This window comes from Numida meleagris, chromosome 1, assembly GCF_002078875.1.
Source record: "Numida meleagris isolate 19003 breed g44 Domestic line chromosome 1, NumMel1.0, whole genome shotgun sequence".
Lineage (NCBI taxonomy): Eukaryota > Metazoa > Chordata > Aves > Galliformes > Numididae > Numida > Numida meleagris.
In genome coordinates, this window is record NC_034409.1 from 94,781,328 (window position 1) to 94,801,796 (window position 20,469).

The 20,469-nt window shown below is 37.1% G+C and overlaps 1 protein-coding gene across 9 annotated transcripts in view; it reads right to left on the minus strand.

Annotated features, from left to right (window-relative positions):
• The window catches only part of ROBO2 (roundabout guidance receptor 2), a 461,596-nt gene that overhangs the window by 16,304 nt on the left and 424,823 nt on the right, over positions 1–20,469 (minus strand). For 6 of the 9 annotated variants that reach the window (XM_021403137.1, XM_021403173.1, XM_021403164.1 and 3 more), the window contains 3 exons: positions 16,069–16,329; positions 12,672–12,880; positions 3,882–4,064 (listed from right to left, as the gene is read on the minus strand). In XM_021403137.1, coding sequence (XP_021258812.1) covers positions 3,882–4,064; positions 12,672–12,880; positions 16,069–16,329 — 653 coding nt within the window. The remainder of the gene's footprint in view (positions 1–3,881; positions 4,065–12,671; positions 12,881–16,068; positions 16,330–20,469) is intronic. The other 3 variants (XM_021403192.1, XM_021403181.1, XM_021403155.1) reach the window with 1 other exon arrangement.

A 20,469-nucleotide genomic window follows, 5' to 3' on the forward strand; every position in this document is an offset into this window, starting at 1 on the left:
AGTGTTCAAAAATGATTTATTCTGAATGAATTCATTCCTCAGGTTTTTTTAGTATATAGACTAATTAAGCTATGTATTTTCTCTTTTAAGGATATCTTTGATGCTGTTCTATGGAGCAGATCATGAAAAGTATCAGGGCAGGAACCGCATGAGCTCAGTTCATTTGCTGCATTCACTTCTTTTTTTTATGTTTTTATTCAGTTAATTAAGCTTGTTTCTTATTTAATAATATTTGAAGAAAACTAAGTATCACTGTCTTTCTCTGCACATCACCCTTACCAAATGTCTCAGAGTTTTTAACGCTTTGTTTAGAACTTACTTAAAATTATTACTTTCTTTAACTTTCTCTGCAGTGGAAAATTTGTAAGCCAGTCAGAACTTCAGCTCTTTCAGTCCAGCCGTAGGCCCAAATGCTCTAAGAGCTGGTGGAAAGTGACAAAATGGCTCTTTGATATTCTTCTCATCTACCAACCCTAAGCTTCTGGTTAACTAGATCGTGCCCTCCTGTGACTTATGTTTTTTAGTAAAATCCCTGGAAGAGCCAAAATTCTAGTGCATGAGTGCCACACTTTGTGCATCATAACAGATGTCCTTACTTCTAGCATGCCACCACATACAGTAAGATCTAGATTAACCTAATCAGGAGTAAAGTGCTATCTACTGCACTATTTAAAATATTTTTATTGCAAAAAGAGGGCAAAGTGAAAAAAAGTAGCCATGGTCTCTCTAACATGCTGCTTAGCATTAAAATGCCCATGTTACAATAACATCTAATTACCGGTCTTCAGATTTTTTCCTTACTACGTAAGGCTTGATCTTCTATTTTCAGACTGATGCGCACCCTGAGGAGGACCCCTCTCTTTAGCTTTGTTGCCTCCCAGTTGTGTGTCCCTGTCAACTATTGGAGATTACCACCTTTGAACCATCCATGTGGGCATTCCCTAACTCTCCTCTGCCAAAGAAAGCCAAACTGAACTTAAAGAGTATGAACAGTATGCCTTTGCTAATCTGATGCATTTAAACTGAAATGGGGAGCAGAACGCCCACCCAAGCAGCTAACTCTGGAGGTGGGAGGAAGCAGCAATAAGCATTTGGGTGAAGGCTGGGAACATTAACCTCTGATAGCTGGCACATCTGCAGCCAGACAAAGACAAGTGATCAAGCCCTTGTTTCATAGATAAGGATAAAACAGCAGATGAACACAGACAAAATATTACATATCTTGTTTAAAAATAAAAAGGCCACTAATGCTAAGGAATTCAGATGTGAGCCTGAAATTCCATCTTAGCTCACACTGCACAGATGTTCTGTAAAAATAAACTTGCAGCCTGCAAGCACAACTAGTGAGTGCAGGATGAAGAACCTTCACGCTTACTCTCTTGAGTAAAGAAATGTGATTATTAATTCAGAAAGTTGATTTGAAAAAAATATATACACTAAAAATTCTCTCTTTTATCCCTTCATGAAAATGAAGGAAAATAAATAGCACTGACCTAAATCAGGCACGCGGCAAATACAAATGATGTGTAGGCTCCCAAAACACATCTTTCAATGCACCTAATATCTGATTACAGCATGTTATTTTTTTATGCAGCCTTTCCAGGAAGAACTGCTGAGCAGTGTCAGACTCTATAGTAGATTTAGTGTGTGCAAATGGAGACAAGGATGAATCCAGTAATTCGTGATTTAATTTCCCATGGGTGTTAAAAAGGAAAACTGGCTGAACTACTTGACAAATCACACAATGGCTTCTGGAAAATGGAATCAAAGTGTCTTGCAGGAGAGACATCTTGTGTCTGGATTTACCAGTGCCTCTTATGCCTGACAATCAAACACATCCATGTGAGGCTATCAAGTTGGTCTTCTCATTTCTTATCAATAAGAATATTTCATAGCTGTTCTGAGTGGGAGAAAATAACTGTCCAAAAGAGTAAAGAGTCAGGACCTTCAGATTTCCTCCAGAGCAATGAACAGAAATAATATTGCTGCTTCTCCACTGGAAAACGCCATTTTGTACTATGATGGATTTACTGTGGTACAGCAGATCCATAATAGGCTGGTCTGATTGATCACACTACCCTGGGAGGTATCGTATCATAAGGAAACTACAGTAAGCGTTGCAGAGCTGTTTCCATTTGCTGATATTTTGGTGGGGAAAAAAAAGGGAGGCTGTTTGTTTACGTGTGCTTTTTGATTCAGCTTTTTCTCTGGATTGTTAAGAGAATAAAAAGGCAATAAAAAGACAACCACAATGGTTGGATACTCTTCTGTAACCTTAGTTCTAATAGTCTATCCAAGGAATTACGTGTAAGTGCTCAGTTTAAGTGCATATGTGACCTAATTAAGCTAGGAAAATATAACTGACAAGGGAGTTCTCATCCTATTCTTTTATATTGCTATGGTAATAAATCATATTTAAAAGAGTCTGTGTGTTTGTACTCCTATGTGCATGTGTGTGGTGGAAACTACTTTGCAGTGGGCCTAATACAAGTTGCATTAGTTTACTCAGGCCACAAAGAACACAAAAATAAAAAGGTTAGGAAGGATTTGCTCCTTTTGTTCAAGACAGTTCAAGCAATACAGTATATTTTAAGTAAGTTACAGTTTGGCCAAATTTGCCAAATAAGAAGAAGCAAATGAGAGTTTTAACTATTTTTAACAGTGAAATAACTATCTTTTAAGGATGATTATGTCTAAACAAAGGCAAAGCTCTCAGTGACTTGAAAAAGGCTGGAATCTCACCCTGTGATTTGCTGTTGGCATAGGACTTTACTGCAGATTCTTTTCCTCATTTCTAAAAGGTAGTATTTCTCATGAAATCACTGCGTACAGAAAGCTAGCAGTTATCATCCCTAACGTTTGGAGACGTTTATCATGAATGGAAGCATTTTAGCAAAGGATAAATTTTGTACAAAACTGATATTAAAAATTTTTAAATGACAGGAATATTATGGGAAATGTGGGCAGGAACAGGAGGAGAAAGCATAATAAAAAATAGGAACCCAAATGAATACTTTGGTATTATGTTGTGTGGATTTAAATAATTACGTGGGTTTTTTTTCTATTTTAATAGGACTAAGCAAATGCAAATACATTCTTTGTTCAGAATGTTTAAAAGGAAGTTTTGCTTATCTTTTTTTTTTTTGTTAAAAATTAAACATAAGGAGCTTTACAATTATGAACTAAGTTATATTTACTTTTCATTCATTCATTCTATTAGATAAGATTGTTTGTTTTCAAAAGCAATAGTCACTTTACCTGTGTTAAATTCAACTTGGCTAATTCAGTTGGCATAATTAAAATTAAACTTAATCAAAATTTAATTATTTATTGAATTAAATATTGTTAACGTCAGCTGATTAAAAAGACTTTTAGACATTTCATATTACTTATAATAACATCATAGCATTCCACCCCCATGCTTAGAAAAACTTCACAGAAAAATACATTTTTGCAAGAAGAGATGCAACAGAAGAGCAGGGATGGAGATAACAGTTTAAACATGACTTTCATCATTGGAAATGTAAATGATAGTGAGGAGATGTTGCAGGAATAAAATCATCAAAGACTGCATGGCAGAATTAGTGATCTCTTAACCAAAATATTAAACAGAGCATATGTCAGTAAATCCATAGCAGAGTCAGCATAAAGAGAAACTGCAGAAGATTGAAAGTGCTGATTAAAAGCTTGTGGTATTGACTACTTCAAATCACTAAAAATGAAACTTAGCATAAGTTTTCATTTTAAATATACAGATAAAAATATCTCCATCCACCTTACTCCATGCATGTTAGACAAATGTGAAGTGAGACGCAGTTTCACTGAAAAGAACAGGCAGAGAAACCCTTCATGCAGAAAGCATCAACTTTGAGTCTACAAACCTGTTCTTGTCAGGCTGGTTCCATCCAGCCTAAAACCAGCTTTATCTGCTGCTGCAACCAGTGCTTGTGCAAAACTGCCGCTGGTAAAGATCGAGTCATCTGAGGAGCTACCTACACTAGATCTATGACTAGAAAAGTTACGGTCCTCATCAGACGCAGAACCCCATCCATTTACCATTGAACCTAAAAACAAATGTAGGGGTCCAGTGAGTTGTACATGTTTGATATTTTTTTGATCATCTAAATCTTAAAGACCCACTTAATATATTCTTTCTCAACAGGAAACCCAAAGGTTAGCTGACAGAGCTTGATATAAAAGAGCACCGTGAAAGCTAAGTGGGATCTCATTCATAGTTTCCACTGTGTAGCTGTCACCTCGTAAACAAAATAATACATATTCTCTACACACATATAGGTCCCATAATAAATTCTTTTGAAAGTTAAGAGATTTTTCCTGGGATTGAAATTAATGTGATTTTTTTTAACTTTACTTATTATAAAGCAACATCTAGTTTCATATTTGGAAAAATTTAGGACAGCACAAGTCTAAATCTCAGTAGGTATGTGTGAAGTCAGATCTGGGCTTCAGGACCATTCCTGAACAAGACTGGCATTATGCCATTTTCTCAACCAAAACTTCAAAATAGACGAGCAATCTTAATGGCCCAAACAAAACTGATGGAAAGCAATTCATTTTACAGGATTTATTTCTTTTTTAAGAAGTTAGAAACAGACATTCAAGAGCAGAGCAAACACGTTCTTGAATACTGAGTCACACAGTGAGCCAGTGCAGGCCTCACCATACCCTAGCTATAGATGACCATCACTGCAGGATAGGAAAGCGATAACAACATCAAAAAATGGAGCCAGAAAAAAAAAAAAAAGATGTTAGAAAAAACACATGACAACAATGTAGAAATCTTGACATAATTAAAATGTGAAGAACAAAATACTAAGAGAAGCATTCATCTTTTCCACCCTTCATTTATATTTTACTTTTTTTTCACTGCACAAAGAACTGATCAACTACCCAACATGGCAGTGCAATATACATTTTCCAAAGCCATCAGTGAGTTCAGACTTTTTCCATGTACCAAAATTTGGTGATTACAGATGGAGATGATAGTGCTCTGTACTTCTGAAAATCATGCATAAATGACGTACGTACAATATCCAGTGGAGCATGAGGCAAAGAATACTCTGCTACCACCAAATACCTAGCTTTGCTCCAGGAACTGAGCAGCCATACTGATTAGTTACCAACTCTAGCTAAAGTGTATGAATGCTTTTGGGACCTGAATTACTGCATGGCATTGTGTGGCACCATGTAGTCATAGCATATTGTTTTGAGACAGCAAAATTGCCTCTTCGTCTTAAAATATCTGAAGGCTGCTTTTTAAAAAGTGGCATATTGAGAAAAATTCCAGTGAACCAACGAAGATCTGTTCTCCAAGATATGACAACGCTTATAGAGAGATACATCATGGACATGACTTAACAGTTCCTTTAGCACAAGTGAATATACATAAGATAAACAGCAGTATCAGTCATGTTCTTCAAAGCCTTTTTTAAGAGTTGTCCAAGAAAGAATTATTTTGTTAAAAATCATTAACTATTAAATCAATACTGACTTGCTTATGCTGCAGTACAAACCCTAAGAACAATGGATTATTTTGTGATGCTGCAGTGACTGAATCCTTTGATGTCAGCAAAGTGGCAGGCTATAATAACAAAAGTCCGTGCGCTCCTAAGATACAAAAAAAGAAACTGAAGAGGTCTATGGAGGTCTGACAGGCAGAAAGTGTGTTAAGTGCAACAGAGAGTGACAGAGTTTGATTCTGCTTGCCAAGAGCACACTCAAAATTGTTATTTTCCAAACAGACTTGACCTGATGCAAACAGATGTAAGGAAGTCTAGATAGCAGCAAGGGAAGGCTGAAGCTGAATTTCCTTGAGAAGAGGAACAAACTGAACTAACAATCAAAGTGTAATAGGACATCAGAGAGAAAGGAGAGTAAAGTCTTAGCAACAGTTATTGATGATGTATGAAAAGAGATACTAGAGATAAAACACTTCATGAAGATGTAAGAAAATGAAATGCTATAGCTGAGAACATTTTCAAACAATTGCTTATCAACACATTCTGCAAAATATGTAAGCAGAAGCTGAAACATAAAAATAGGACTAGACTCACAGATATCAAAGAAAGATATTCAGGTGCTGAAAATTTATGACGTATTTTGTTAGTTCCATGGCCCAAGTATTTTATACATTCTAGTGTGTATGTAGATACATGAAAATATATACAGAATAAGGTATGTATGAGCATACATAGGTTTTCTATATCTGTAGACAAAACAATGGATCTTTTCAACAAAATTATGTTTGAATTTTCATTTGCTCACATTGCTATGCCCATCTGCTAACCACTTACCAGTTACACAGCATATAATACACATGATTGTTTGGATGGAATACTTTTAGGGTGTATCTAGGAGCAGTTGCTATATTCCATCTGCTCTTAGAAGGACTTAATCTAGTTTAAAAAAATATCCACAGTTGAAGCATGCAATAGACTAAAAATCTGCAAAAGTTCATAATGCTCTCCCCAGTGAGTGTTTATACACTTACCTCTCTACACACACATATCCATGCCAGATTTTCTTAACAACACCTACCTACAAGTGATAGTGGAGCACTGCCATCAGAATCCCAGTTTTTCAGGCAACCCTCTAGGGGATCTGCTCCTGACCTCCTGACCTCTAATGGACAATAAACACCAGCCAGGCTAGAACAGGTGCCCTGCCCATGGGTTGACAGCAGCTCAGTCCTTGCATGGACATGAGCTTTACTGGCTGAGGACATCAACACACCTAACAACTAAAGCAATGTTACTTCTGGTTAGTGGATCATCTGTGGGCTGGAAACTGAAAAAAGCTCTTCAAAACTGCTCAAGTCAGCAAGCTAACAGTGAAATCTCCACATTTTTTCCACTAGTTCCTGAGCTATCAAGTTTTCCTGTTTGCTATCTTTTTTCCCCAGCAGCACTCTGGCTTTTTTTGCCCTCCGGAAGCACAGACATGGCCCAGTAGGCGCAAGCCTGCTGCGGCCCAGCCCAGGCCCCTCAGACCTCTATGCAGCTGCCTTCACATTGCGTGCAGGGGGATGCCTTCCCTAATGGCACATACCAGCACACTTTTGTTTCTCTCTGAATAAAGGCGGCATAAGAGATGCTGACATCTCTTTCAGATCAACTGTGCATTTTCAGACGGAATGAAATAGGCTTTTAGTGTCTCCTTTACATGCAGCTCACTGTGTGTTCTCCAAGAGCACATTTGAGTTTTTACGCTTTTTGGCAACTGTAAATTTTACTCTTGCTGACAGCAGCAGTAAATGCTTTATGCGGAACAAAATCAACTCTGTGAAATGTTGAACTCTGTTTTCTTGCTCCATAAAATATCTCTTGGTGCTAATGCAAACAGAAAGCTCCTTGCTCTCAGGGAAGGGTAAAAGGAATAGAGGTGCCAGCTCCTTGTAGGCTGCACGTTACAGCTTTTAGTGGCATTTTGCCTACAATTAAAACCCTATTTTTTCTTTGTAAGATGTAGTCTTGTTTACTTCAGGTAAAAAAAAAGTCTAATGCACTTGTGAAACAAAATATGCTCACAGAAAACCTAACGTTTTTGAAAATTCCATGTAGTACTTCTCTGCATGCACAAAAATCTACACGCTTAAAGGTAATAACTGATGTCTTGTATGGGACACACATACAACTGGGACTTGTATGTGTGTGCACACGCTAACATTACATGCCTCCTTCTCTGCAGGCATTCCAATGGAACAGGACCAGGCTGCTCAGGATTGTGAGATGTGAATGAAGTCCCCAGGGGCTGATGCTGAAATCCTCTATCCTGTGTACAGGCTGAAGGCATAGACCTCTTTTAGGTCACAATTATAAAGAATGACCACTAATTTTAATGGAAGTAATTAAATAAAAGGGGGCAACAGTCATTGTGCCATTAGATAAAAAAGAATAATGGAAGATGCTGAATACAGAATATAAGTAAGACCATACTTCAAAAACTTGGCCTGGGTTTATACTTCACAGTATACTTCCTCAGAGATGCCCCAAATATTAACTGTACACACCTAAAATAAACACTTTTTTTGTGGGGGGAGAGTGGAAGTCGTGTTAAGCTCTAAATAAGTGGAGTCAAAACATATATACATATCTGACATTTCAGAGGTCCAAGCATAATTAATGCTTTTCATAACCATGTAATGAAAAATTAATTTATGCCACTTAGCCAAATTTATCTGTGTTTGCATTTTCAATCTTCCTAGATTTTTTGGTTTCCATATTGCTGAAAAGCACAAAAAAATTCTCAAATTTATTCAAGCTGTTAGGAAAGAAATGCACCCAGAACATTAAGTAGTTGCTCAAATGTTGCTGAGCAATAAAATACTATGATAAAGTGGCATCTTGCTGTGTCTCTATTACTTCTTCAACACTAAAATTAATTTATGATCAGTCATCAATTCATTTACATGTCGTTTTATGCTAAATCCATCCTTGCTGATGAATGCATATCCCTAGATCCATTAAGCTAGAGTAAAGTCTGTGCTTTATAATATGACCCTGCTAATTGTTGCATTACCATTTTTATGACATACAAAACCTACCAGTTTCCTATTTTCTGAGTACATATTTAATCCACAAAACACATTCTTCCTATTAAATGCAATCTGTCTAACTGCTTACAAAATAGAATCTTCTGCAATAGGCATTCCTAACCAAATCAATACAAATATTGAACTCTGCCTTGATAAAATACGGCTCACCAAAGTCATTTTGTGCAATTTTCAAGAATCATTCCATTTGTGCTCAGGTGCAATGAATGAACAACTTTTACCATACAGTGACCACTGATTCTTTTAATCAAGACTAAAACATGTCAAATAAGAGATTTTCTTCCTTGCTGAGCTATACATCCTATGGCAATCTTTATAATTTCAAATCTATATAAGTTTATTTTAAAAATATCAGTTTTGTTATCCATATACAATGGTACTCTTTACAAGAATATCTCCCTGCTTCTATCAGTTAGGTAGGAAAAGAGCCTGTTCTAATGTCCATGCTAGTTAATGGGTCTATCTCTCCCCTTAGTAAAAATGCTCTAGGACTGAACTACCAGCTTCACTGGTGGAGCTGTAGAAGGAAAAAGGTAAAGGCAGGATGAAGAAAGCCCCCAAACAATAATATTTTTATCTGACAAAATCTAGCGTTCTTCTCACTGATTTCATTGAAAAAAAAAGAAAAATTCCTACAGTCATCACATGAAATTAAGTCGATTAATGATAATAATATAAAAGACTCTTTGTGACCATTCATGTCATAATTCTGCACATTATAAATACAAATGTTAAAAATAAGCAAAAGAAAAAGCATATTTCAATGTGTCTTTGAAAATAAGAAGAACCTTAAGTGATTGTGTATTAAAAGTCAGTAGAAATTTTACAGCTGCTTTTCAGGGTTTTGCTTGTTTGTTTGTTATTGTTTGGTTTTATCTGGTTTTGTGTTTGCTTGTTTCTTTAAATCATAATCAGGAACTTAGTATCCTAGCAAACTGTGCTGGGAACAAATTAAAATGTGGGCTTTACTTTCTCGTTCTGACCCACAAACAGTCAAATGTAAGCCTCCCTCCTTGAGTTTTCTTTGCAATATCTGGAAAATGCTAAGATACAGTGCACTTCTCCTTTCTTTTCATTCTGTTATACCTGTCAACATTATATCTCTGCCACCTGTAAAGAGAAAACCTTAATAGTGTAGATTAAACCCCTGTCTGAATCTTCAGTTAGGTGTAACTAAAACTCAACAGCTTGGAAGACAACCTGACTTTTAAACAGTTTATAGGAGCAACACTATAGCTGCAGTGAAATTTAGCAGTTTGAGCTCAGTTCACCCAGCGCTAGCATTTCCCCACTGAGAATCCCACTTCTGGCACTGGATGAAAACCTCAGTCTCAGCTCAGCCGTGAAAAACAAAGTACCATTGCACTCCAGGAGTGGGCATCTTCAAGTCATCACTGAGGCATGCTAACAGTTCAAGGAAACGCATCCTACTCACTGTACAGCAACTCCGTTCTGGGCAAATCCGGATCAAGGAATGCCAACTTAGTTTTCTTACAGACACTGAACTCACAGGACATGCTTAAAAATGTACAGAAAAACTGCTTCTTCCAGGTTAGCTGTTCTCATTTGCCTCTGTTTTTTAGTATGTTTAAAGTAAAAACATGCTATAAAGATTCCTAGGAATATGCTGGTTTAAATCATTGAGAGCCCTATATAAAGAAGTAGCTTTTATTTTCTCAGTTGAAGAAAAAACAATTTAGTTCTTCAACAGTATTCTAAAAGCAATCAAGTTAAAGAATGAGAAACAGCTTAGAAACAATGGACACAATTTCTTTTGTGCCCTCTTTAACACTAGCAAATGCAACCTGGACGGGTTAGCAGAAACAGAGACACAAAATTAAAATTCTCCTTTGAAACAACTCCCCTAAATAAAATAAGCAATTTCCTTCCATCTCCTAATAAAAAGCAAGCCGAACTCGGAATATTGAGGTTTTGCCCACCTAGTAACTAAGAAAAACAGAAGCAGTTTTTTTTATTCCAAGAGTTTGCAATTTTATAGATCATTTAGAACGCACTGGATGCATTTTTGCAAGGTTATAGTTTCATAAGTGCTTTATGTCAATCTAAGTGTTGGCTGTAAGCTATTCGGGTAGCTTGTCATTTTGCTTTCTTTCCGGCTGCACAGAACCCTCCTGCAGTGCCAGCAAACACATTGCCATGCAGTGAACCAGATCGAGGAACAGATCCAGCTCGGAATTAAACGAGCAAAGAAAAGAAAACAAAAGAAAAGCCCTAATTTTCAGCTAGATGAACCAACATCAAGGTGGTGGTGGGGACAAGTGGGTGTGAATTTGATCTCTTTGCATACATTCCCAGCCTAGGTTACCAAGTTCTGTTCAATTTCTTAAAAAAAAAAAAAAAAAAAAAAAAAGCAGGTCTTTTAACACCACAATAATTAAACTACTTTTATAAGTAGTAAAAAAGTAAAAAAAAAAGCTTGAATCTTATTCATAAAAGCATAAACTGCAATGGGCACTGAAGTCTTTGAATCAGAACAGAAAGACAGCTATTCCTTACTTTTCACTTGGTAGGTTGGTCTCAAATATTAGGTGAAAATGTAAATGTGCAAAACACTCATTTTATGATTTACAGTTATATCAACACTGACATATTAATACATACCAAACAGAAAATATATGGCAGCCAGATCATTAATTTATTTATTTCTGTATTACTGGTGTAAAACCCTTACTGCATTTCTAATGGAAACGCTTCTGAGCCATTAGTGAGATATGCAAAAATATGCAGAATTATAGCCTGAAGGAGATTACACTAGAAATTCAAGCAAAGTGACTTAACATACTCATGCACTAATAAGTTAACCTTCTGAATTCAGGGATTTAAACTTTAACTCTACAGCCTTCAGTTGGACCCGGGTTTCAAATCACAGCAGAAGAGCTACAGTTCTTAAGTCTTAATTAGATTGGCAAGCAGTCTGGCCCTAGGGTGAGGTAAAAGTCTGGAAAGTGGGATAAAGCAACACACTATTTAATTCAGCAAGGGAAAAGGAAGGAAATTATAGGTATTGATGCTCCATTACTGTCATATTCCTGCAGTGTTTTCAGAATAACGGTGTTTAAATAAAGGTGCAAAATCCTTGAAATTTCCAAAGTTCACAACAAGGAGAAGAAAATAAGCCATGCTGTTGTAGTAATGTTTTAGTGAGCCAGTCTCTTTGCAGGTGCAGTTAACAACTAGTGTTCTTCCACAGAGCTCAAAGACTGAAGAGGCACCCACCAGCTGTCATGAGCTATGGACACTATACACATCTGGGTCTACAATAAAGCTGAATATTATAGATATAGTATATTGTATAGAAGTCGAAGTTCAGCCTAAGGGAAATTCAGTGATATCTAAAAAAGTTTAACGTGTCCATATACAGTCTGCATTTTTTTAAAAATATATTTCACTGCCTATATTTCATCAACAGCAATTTTACTTATTCAGATTCTGTACATTAAGTTATCATACTATTCTAGGTCCCCTTTGATGATCCCTGTTGTAACAGGGTGAAAAGCAGTGAAGTATCAGAATAATTAAATACCTTAAGTGAAAGAGAACAATTACTAAATTCTGCAATGCAAAGTACGTTCAAAATACACATTTTTTTCCAACATAAATGTTATATTTACACTAGAACTGAATGTTGTGCTGATCTAACTATGCTTATTCTAAAGTCTCCTAATTTCTTCATGTTCATCTGTAAAAGCATTTACCCAGCAAAATATCTGAAAATTATTTAAGATAACATTTTTATGCTATTCCTGATGTACGGAATATATATTCCAAAGCTGAAGTCTTCCCCCTCCTTTTTATGTAACTGGCTTGCTTCTCCAGTAGAGTGAACTTTTCATGAAAGCTAGGATATAATTGAGTTTTCTTTTAAGTCTTTAAAGCTTTTTAAAATTCATGAATTTTCTTATCATTTTGCAGCAAAGCAAAGTATTTTCAAATCCTTCTTTAACTTAGTGTTCAATATTAACACATTTTAAATGTTACAGAAATAGAGTGGAATAAATTTTCACTTTAAGAGTGTTTGTTTTGTGATGTCTTTTACTGTGAGGAACAAGCTGGTGTTATGTTTACTGTGTTTGGTTACCTGTCACAGAGCTGTCTAAATTGTCCATACTGGAGCCTGGAGTATGTTCTAGACCTCTCAGTGGCCTATTGATTTCTAGAGTTTCTTCTTCAATATCATCCTCATCATCATCTGGAACATCTGTTTCCAAGTCTGAAATAAGGTTTCCAGATACATATCCTAGGGGTGGAACTGGAGCCTGAGGAGGTTGTGTATTGCTTTGGATGTGCCTACACAAACAAACAGACAAGAAAAAGGCATCAGAATGGATGAGAATTTGTACCTTGTGGTCAGTAGAAGATAAGCCTCTCAATAAGCCCTGAAGCAGATTTACAAAACATGCTTGTTAGTTCAAACTCAAGAAAAATCAGATCAGTTTTTCATCATAACAGAGTATCTGCACACTTTTCCATATTAAATATACTACCCCTCCTATTACACAGAGAAGGTTGAGATTGTCCTTTAACAGGTGAGGAATGGATATACACAGTAGTGTGTAGGAAGTCCATGGAAAAGCCCAATTCTAAATCCCAACCTAGCATATAAATGTCTAACCCTACATTTCACCTTGCAAATCAGGCATTTGAGCCAAAATTAAATTTCACACCTCTGCCTGAACAGACTCAATGGTCTGTCGTCAAACTCACCCTGAAGAGAAGGAAATGGCCTGTAGGACAGAAGAAATTTTCAAGTCCGATGAATCTATTATCATTAAGGACTTTTTACTTTATTTCAAGTAGTTTAATTGACTTAATTGCAGTGGTATTAGGGAATGCATGCGTGAGATTACTGCATGCAATTTAAAAAAAAAAAAAAAGAAAAACAAAGATAAAAAAAATCCACAGAATAATTACATGACCAAAGCCAAGCACTGGGTTTGGAGTTTCCCTTATATGGTCCTCTCAGAGGAAAACAACCATCAGCTTTCACTGCAGCATTTTCTACAGCACTACAGGTACACAGCAAGCTGTGCTGAGGGACCCAGACACGGCTGGCCTTGGCATAAGGGTGTGTATGGGGCTTGAATTTGCTAGCTGAGCCACGTGGGAGCCCTTGGGTGTCCATCCATGAGGTGCTGTGACCTGATGCCAACTGACAGAATTCTGGGCGGGATCCAGGACTCTGCTGGTCTTTTGCTAGGACACCAGCATAACAGAGAAAATTGCAAATGTCACCTGTTTGGCTACCTAGCTCTCATACATTTTTACCGAGCTCCTGGTGCTATTTTATTGCCTACATTTCCTAAGTACAGTAATTCTCCTTATTCAAACAGTTGGTTTTTTTCATAATGTTAATCTATTGGATCAGAGAATGTCATAGTAAATGTTACGTACCGCTGGAATCTCTTTCCACCTTTGTGTGTAGGCTTTAAATTGTTGCTTAGTCTGAAGCTTATTTGCAGAGCAAAGCCTGTCTTTCTAATATACAACCTCCTTCTGATGAACAGCTCTTGAATATTTTTCTGCCTGGACACCAGGCTCTTGGCTATGCAGTATTCAAAACACTGCACTAAAGGGCACTGTGATCTAACTAACCCTCAATAAACAGCATGATTAGTTCCCCATCAAGCAAAATACTTAAGTATATGCTTAATGTTAAGCATGTGATAGAACAATTGAAGTCAATTTCTCATGTACTTGTAGTTAAGCATATATTTAAGTGATTTGCTGGATCGAGGCCATAATGATTACATACTTTTCTAGTAATCTAGTAATGTGCTTTTAAATTCCTAATGGCTGGTCTCTAAACATCTCTTCAGTTACTCCTACAGTAACCTGATGACAGGTCTCATCTTGTTGTTTTTTCTTTCTATAGTGGACAGGTTAAACTTGTGGAAGGAAAACAAACAAATCTTCCTTCCCACTTCCGAGAATGGAGGATTTTCCACTGACTTTGAACAGCCTTTGCTAGACCCTTTGGCAGCATGGTGCATCTCCAGCCAAACAATCTCTAACCACTGGTATTTGCAGCTCTTAATATTTACCCCTAAACCTGCTGTAATAACCTAGCATGAAAATACAGGTTTTTGACTATATTATTTTCAGAGTTTCATGTGCAATTACTATGTCCTCACAGCAGAGTGATGTTAAAATCTGCATATTCCTATGTATATTCCAAAGTATATAACCTGTATATTACTATCCCTATTACAAAAGTCCCTAATCAATTTTCATTTTTGCAGAAAGGGACCATGACCTTCCCTGTCAGCTGCTAGAGGCTTTGCCACTGCGCCCTGCCTCATTACTCGCTACCAGGCTGGTGCCTGCACTTTGCAGGGTGTAGAAAGCATAACAGCTGCAAAATGCAGCAGCATTGCCTGTGCAGATAGGATGTGTATCTGGGAAGCCAGCCACCTTCAGCAGGCCTAGTTTAGCTGCTGCCTGTCCCACAGCAGGCTGGGCTCCATGCTTGGCAGCACGGCACTGTGGTGGGACCAAAGTGCCCTGTTGATGGAGCACAGATTGCAGAGAAGCCTTCAGGCTTCGACAGAGCTCAGGGAAAACAGCTGGCTTTGATTTGGCATGGCCTGCCTACCTGCCTGGTCTGTTTATGGTAGCTCAAGCTGAATAACTTTGCGGCTTTATTTACCGGTATGGAAAGCCGCTTCCCCGCTGGCAGCATGCCACTCGGTAACTAGCTTCACTTCTGTCCTCTGAGAGTCTCAAGCTTTGTCTGGATATAAAAGTTTCTAAAGGACAGCTGCCACTTAGAGAACATCCAGAAAGCAACTGACCTTCACTGCATCCCCTTCTGGTACAGATGACAAGTTCCCCTTTCAATCCCCAAAGAGATTGCTTCTGTTTGTTTTACAGGGGAAATGTTACTGTGGTATTTACTTGCTCTTCTCTTAAATAGGCATAAAGCATTCTGAAATGCAAGATATGCTCTGTAAATTCTAACAACTTCCTTCCTATCTTTTCTACGTTTTCCCTACAAATCAGAAATTTTCTTGGTGTTTCAAAATACAGCCAGATATACAAATGTATCATTCTCATGTGATAAAGAGTAAAAGCTGCCACACTGCTATTTCAGGTAATTAGAATTATTTTTAATCAGAACTTTAGTCATTCATTATTTTTGAAAATCCTATAAAAATCATGTCTTTTGCTAGCCTGAGAATATTGTGAACGGCATACAAGTTGTCAGTACGTGGGTGATAACTATTCAGTATATGCAAAACTGCAGAGGAATATTATTTTTATGTCCTTTTAGTCAAGTATTATGATTTTAAAAAACATATTCCACTGTTTAAGGCCTTTGCGCTACAGATACAGTTTTACTGTTTCCTCTTCCATTTTACAGTTTTGGAAACATTAGTAAAATGTTGTTAAACAGAATTGATATTTATGTCACTCAGGAATAGATTAATACTATGTTTTCATTTCCCAGACTAAAAGTGCCCCCTTCAAACATTTACCATGTCTGCTTTGCTATATCAAACTGGTAGGCCCTGGTTAATTCATCGAGGTGGGCTTGAAGCATTGGCTGCATCTCCTCTCGCGGAGAAGGCGTGAGGGTTGCAGTTGATTGTTGCCCAAAGGAGATCGCAGGTGATGAAGCTACTCCTCGCACAGGAGGTGTGGGAACACGATCATCGTCTTCTTCAAGCTCATCCTCCATGCCCTGATGGAGGTAGGTCTGAACGGGCAAGGGTGGACACCAACCGTCACTGTCATATCTAAAATAAAAACCAAGTAAACTTAGTATGCATCAAATCTCAGCTCTGAAGTGCAGCAGCGGGTATACAGGATTCTTGCTACAGTTTGATTCCTCACATGCAGTGTGAGATAAAACTTTCACTGAAAATAGGGTCATACGTGCTTCAATTCTCCTTAATTTTTCCCACAACTGCTAAGCAACTTGAGTAAGATGTGCAACAAAAATAATTACAGATCTATAATCACATTTGTTGATGTTAGAAACATTCCTCCACAATCAGCAACAAAAATGAACTAACTCACTCCCTGGATCATTATCCTAGGAGAATGTATTGAAGACTGACGTAGACATGAAAATAGGAGCATTCTTAAAAGACAGAGTGAGCTTTATGTAGCTGTATCACAGAATCACAGAATGGCTTGGGTTGGAAGGGACCTCAAAGATCATCTAGTTCCAATCCCCTGCTGTAGGCAGGGTTGCCACCCACCAGATCAGACTGCCCAGGAATCCATCAAGCCTGGCCTTGAGTGCCTCCAGGAATGGGGCATCCACAGCTTCTCTAGGCAGCCTATGCCAGTGACTCATCACTCTCTGAATGAAGAATTTCTTCTTAATATCTAACCTGAACCTCTCCTCTTTCAGTTTAAATTCATCCCCCCTTGTCTTATCACTATCTACCTGCGTAAAAAGTCAGTCTCCCTCCTGCTTGTAAGCTCCTTTCAAGTACTGGAAGATCACAATGATCTGTATTTATGTGCTTCCTTACACCCACCTCCCGCTTTATCTGTCTGCAAATTTACTATTTGTTTTTAGTTTGTAGCTTCAATAAATCATAGAATCATAGAATCATATTATTAGCTAGGTTGGAAAAGACCTACAAGATTATCCAGTCCAACCATCCACCTACCACCAACAACCCCACTAAAACATGTCTCTCAATGCTATACCTAAATGTTTCTTGAACACAAGAAGCAACACTTTCCACACCATTTTTCGTCTTTCTACAGACTATATATGTGCCATGATGTGTAATACATTCATGCAGCACTAGCCCTAGGCATATGCTATGCAGCAGTGCAAACGACAAGATACACTTAGTACACATGTTGACAGCTCTGCTAGCACCCCACCTCCTAACCAGCCTTTACTGGGACTTACCTAGACAGTGCTAAATTTCTGAACACTTCAACACACATCTCCAAAATAAGGCTGGCAACCACCAATATTTTTCAACACCAAATGAATCTCATATATATATAAGAAATGTTCTGATAGGTATTAAATTTTTCTGGTTGTACTTTTTGATCTTTCATCCAGGGTGTAAGAGATGAAGCTATAGCTGATCAGGATTAGAAACAGATGTTTTATATTCTTATGTAGGTTTTGCCAGTGATTCAATCCTTTCCTGTCTCTGGCTTCATCATGGACCTTTCAGTCCAGGGCTGTAATATAGTACCATTCCAGGTCCCTGTCCCTTAGAGACACCAGCATCAACCAAAACATGTAGGCCCTACTGCCTGTTCCTATATCCTGAGCACTGCTACCCCAGAGCAATGCCCTAATCTAAACACGGCTTCTGCTGAGCACCATTCTGCTAACAGTACTCGAATCTCAACACCGTCTATTCTTCCCATCCTCAGCATATCCAGTCAGTCTGCAAACACTTGAGTGTCTTCTTAACTCCCAGTGTATTCCCAAATACCTCAGGATAGACAGCTCTTTTGAAAAAACAAGTAGACAACCAAAAGCTCTCACAGCTCCTTCACTGTCAAGTCATCTCATACCCCAAAGACCATTCCCAAGCATCATCTAAGTCACTTCCCACCTTCAAGGTCTTCAGACAAGGTACACCTTTTTGTCTCAGTACTGCAAATAATGCATTCAGTTATACAGTTAATTTCTTGAAGTAATTTAAAAATGCTCCTTTAAGGTTCCTTATTTGGAAGGAATGACCAATTTACCTGAGAAAAATGAATCACTGACAATTTTCTCACATGAGGAGCTGGGTTTCAAAAAGGCTGGGAACACTGAGACAGGGAAGTTTCATAACTCATATTAAGAACAAAAGATTTACTTTAAGCAAAAACAAAGATTTCTAAAATTTACTAATTGTCTCTTCCATTATTCAAAAGTCTGTAGGCCATGTTTAAAATTACAGATTGAGGACAGAAGAAAATCTGACTGAAACAGTTGAGAGTCTGTGGAAGATATATCTTGTAATTAAAGCTGGTATCACTTCATATTTAGATGTAACCATACACAGATATACACAAACAAATACGTGTACAGAGGGACAACTGAATGCTGCATCTTAACACTAGGTATTAGGAGCTATTGGGTGACAGATTATCCATTTTCACAACAGAGAGTTTTAAGAAAATGTTATATGATATACATTCAATTTGTTAGGAGACAGTGTATTAATAGCTTTAACTTGTTTTTCCTTGCAGTATTCACTCATGACATTGACACCTGAGGGTGAAGAGACCATCCTAACTCATGCTGCTAAAAATCTGCAGTGCAACATCTCTGTTACTCTTTCAACCTCATGCTTAAGCGTAATAGCATCTTCCTTAAAAGGGACGGGGCTGAAAGAGACTCCTTAGTGACTTTTCAGTAATGCATAAATGAGCTTTGGAGGTACTCGCCTTTTGACCCTGCTTGTTTCAAATCCCCAAATGTTCAGCTTGACAGTCTATTTCTTAACAAAAGGATTCTATACAAGTACTGTATCTTCAACTAGGTTTTCTTTGAAATGGAGAGGAGCCTAAGCCTGAAGCTCAGGACACTGAGCTTCAAAATTTCAGGTATCTTTATAATGTAAAATGCGTGAAGAGTCATCAGTTCTAACATGCAATTTACCAAAAATAAATCTGCAAGAAAAAGCAAGCATGACATTATAACTACATCTCATATAAATTATACAGTTATTTAAATTTCTGGAACTAGCATGGTGAATATTGGTCACATCCATGTTCTTTTGGTTCCTTGGTTAAATATAACTCGGAAAAAAATGCATTCAACCTTTTTAAGTGCATCTTATTAAATCTAAACTCTTTAATTTCACTAGGAACCTGTGGTTGTAATTTCTTGATGTCTAATTTTAAGTCCAGTTGACAAAAATGAATATGTTTCCAACAATTTTTATTTTAATCTTAGTACTTTTATTCTATATTAATCTTCTTCTTTTAGATTGGTTCACTTCATTGACAGGGTTTCTTCTTCAAAATAAAAAAAACAAGTGATAGATAAAGGGAACATTCTGTAGGAATTCTGTTTCAATACACAAATTGTTGCAGGAAAAAAAACCTTCCCTCTTTAGGCCATAAAATAAAGTATTTTTTATATAAAATGTATTATCATCTATACTTTTTCTCAAAAGATAAGTTTCTAAATACAGTATTTTTACTATCACATATATTAACATCCAGCAGTTAATACTCCATTTCAGGTTGTAATCAATCGTAGGAAATAAAAATAACCAATGATAATTATATGAAGACACATCTGCTGTGGTTGGCTTGAGATCATGCATATTACTGGTGAAAAATACAAAGAGATGATGATGAATAAGAAAGAAGCATTCCTTTACTGTCAAGTTTGTAAGATAAAACCAAGCAAAAGCATCTTTTCTAAAAAAGGTAGAAAAAAAAGGAATGTCTGACTGGCAAAACAGAAAGTTCAAAGACTGTGAAGTATATATAAGTGGAAGAGCAAGGAACAAGCAGAGAGTTTGTAGAAGACCAAGAAGAAGGGGAAAATTTCACAGGAATGAATTTGCTAGGTAAACAGCACTAATAAACAGACTTTCTTCATAGGTTGAACTGGAATTCAATATATCCCAAAATCTACCATGTTGCATTTTATGGAAAAATGGGGGTGAATGTAGACATTGATTCTTCCGGGGAGAAGATGGTAAAGAGATTCAAGAGTTTTTTTCTTCCTTTTATGTTTAAGTGAAGTGACAGCTTTTCTGACATTGCTGTTGTGGGTTGTTTCTTGCAATTTATTAACCAGAAAGACACTAATATTAATTTCTAATACATAAAATAAGATATCAAAATCGTTTAGTTTATTTGGGATACTCATGCCCATAAAACTCACACTTGAATTCAAGAGTCATAGGAAGAGATGCACAGAAAAATGAGTATCTGTTTAC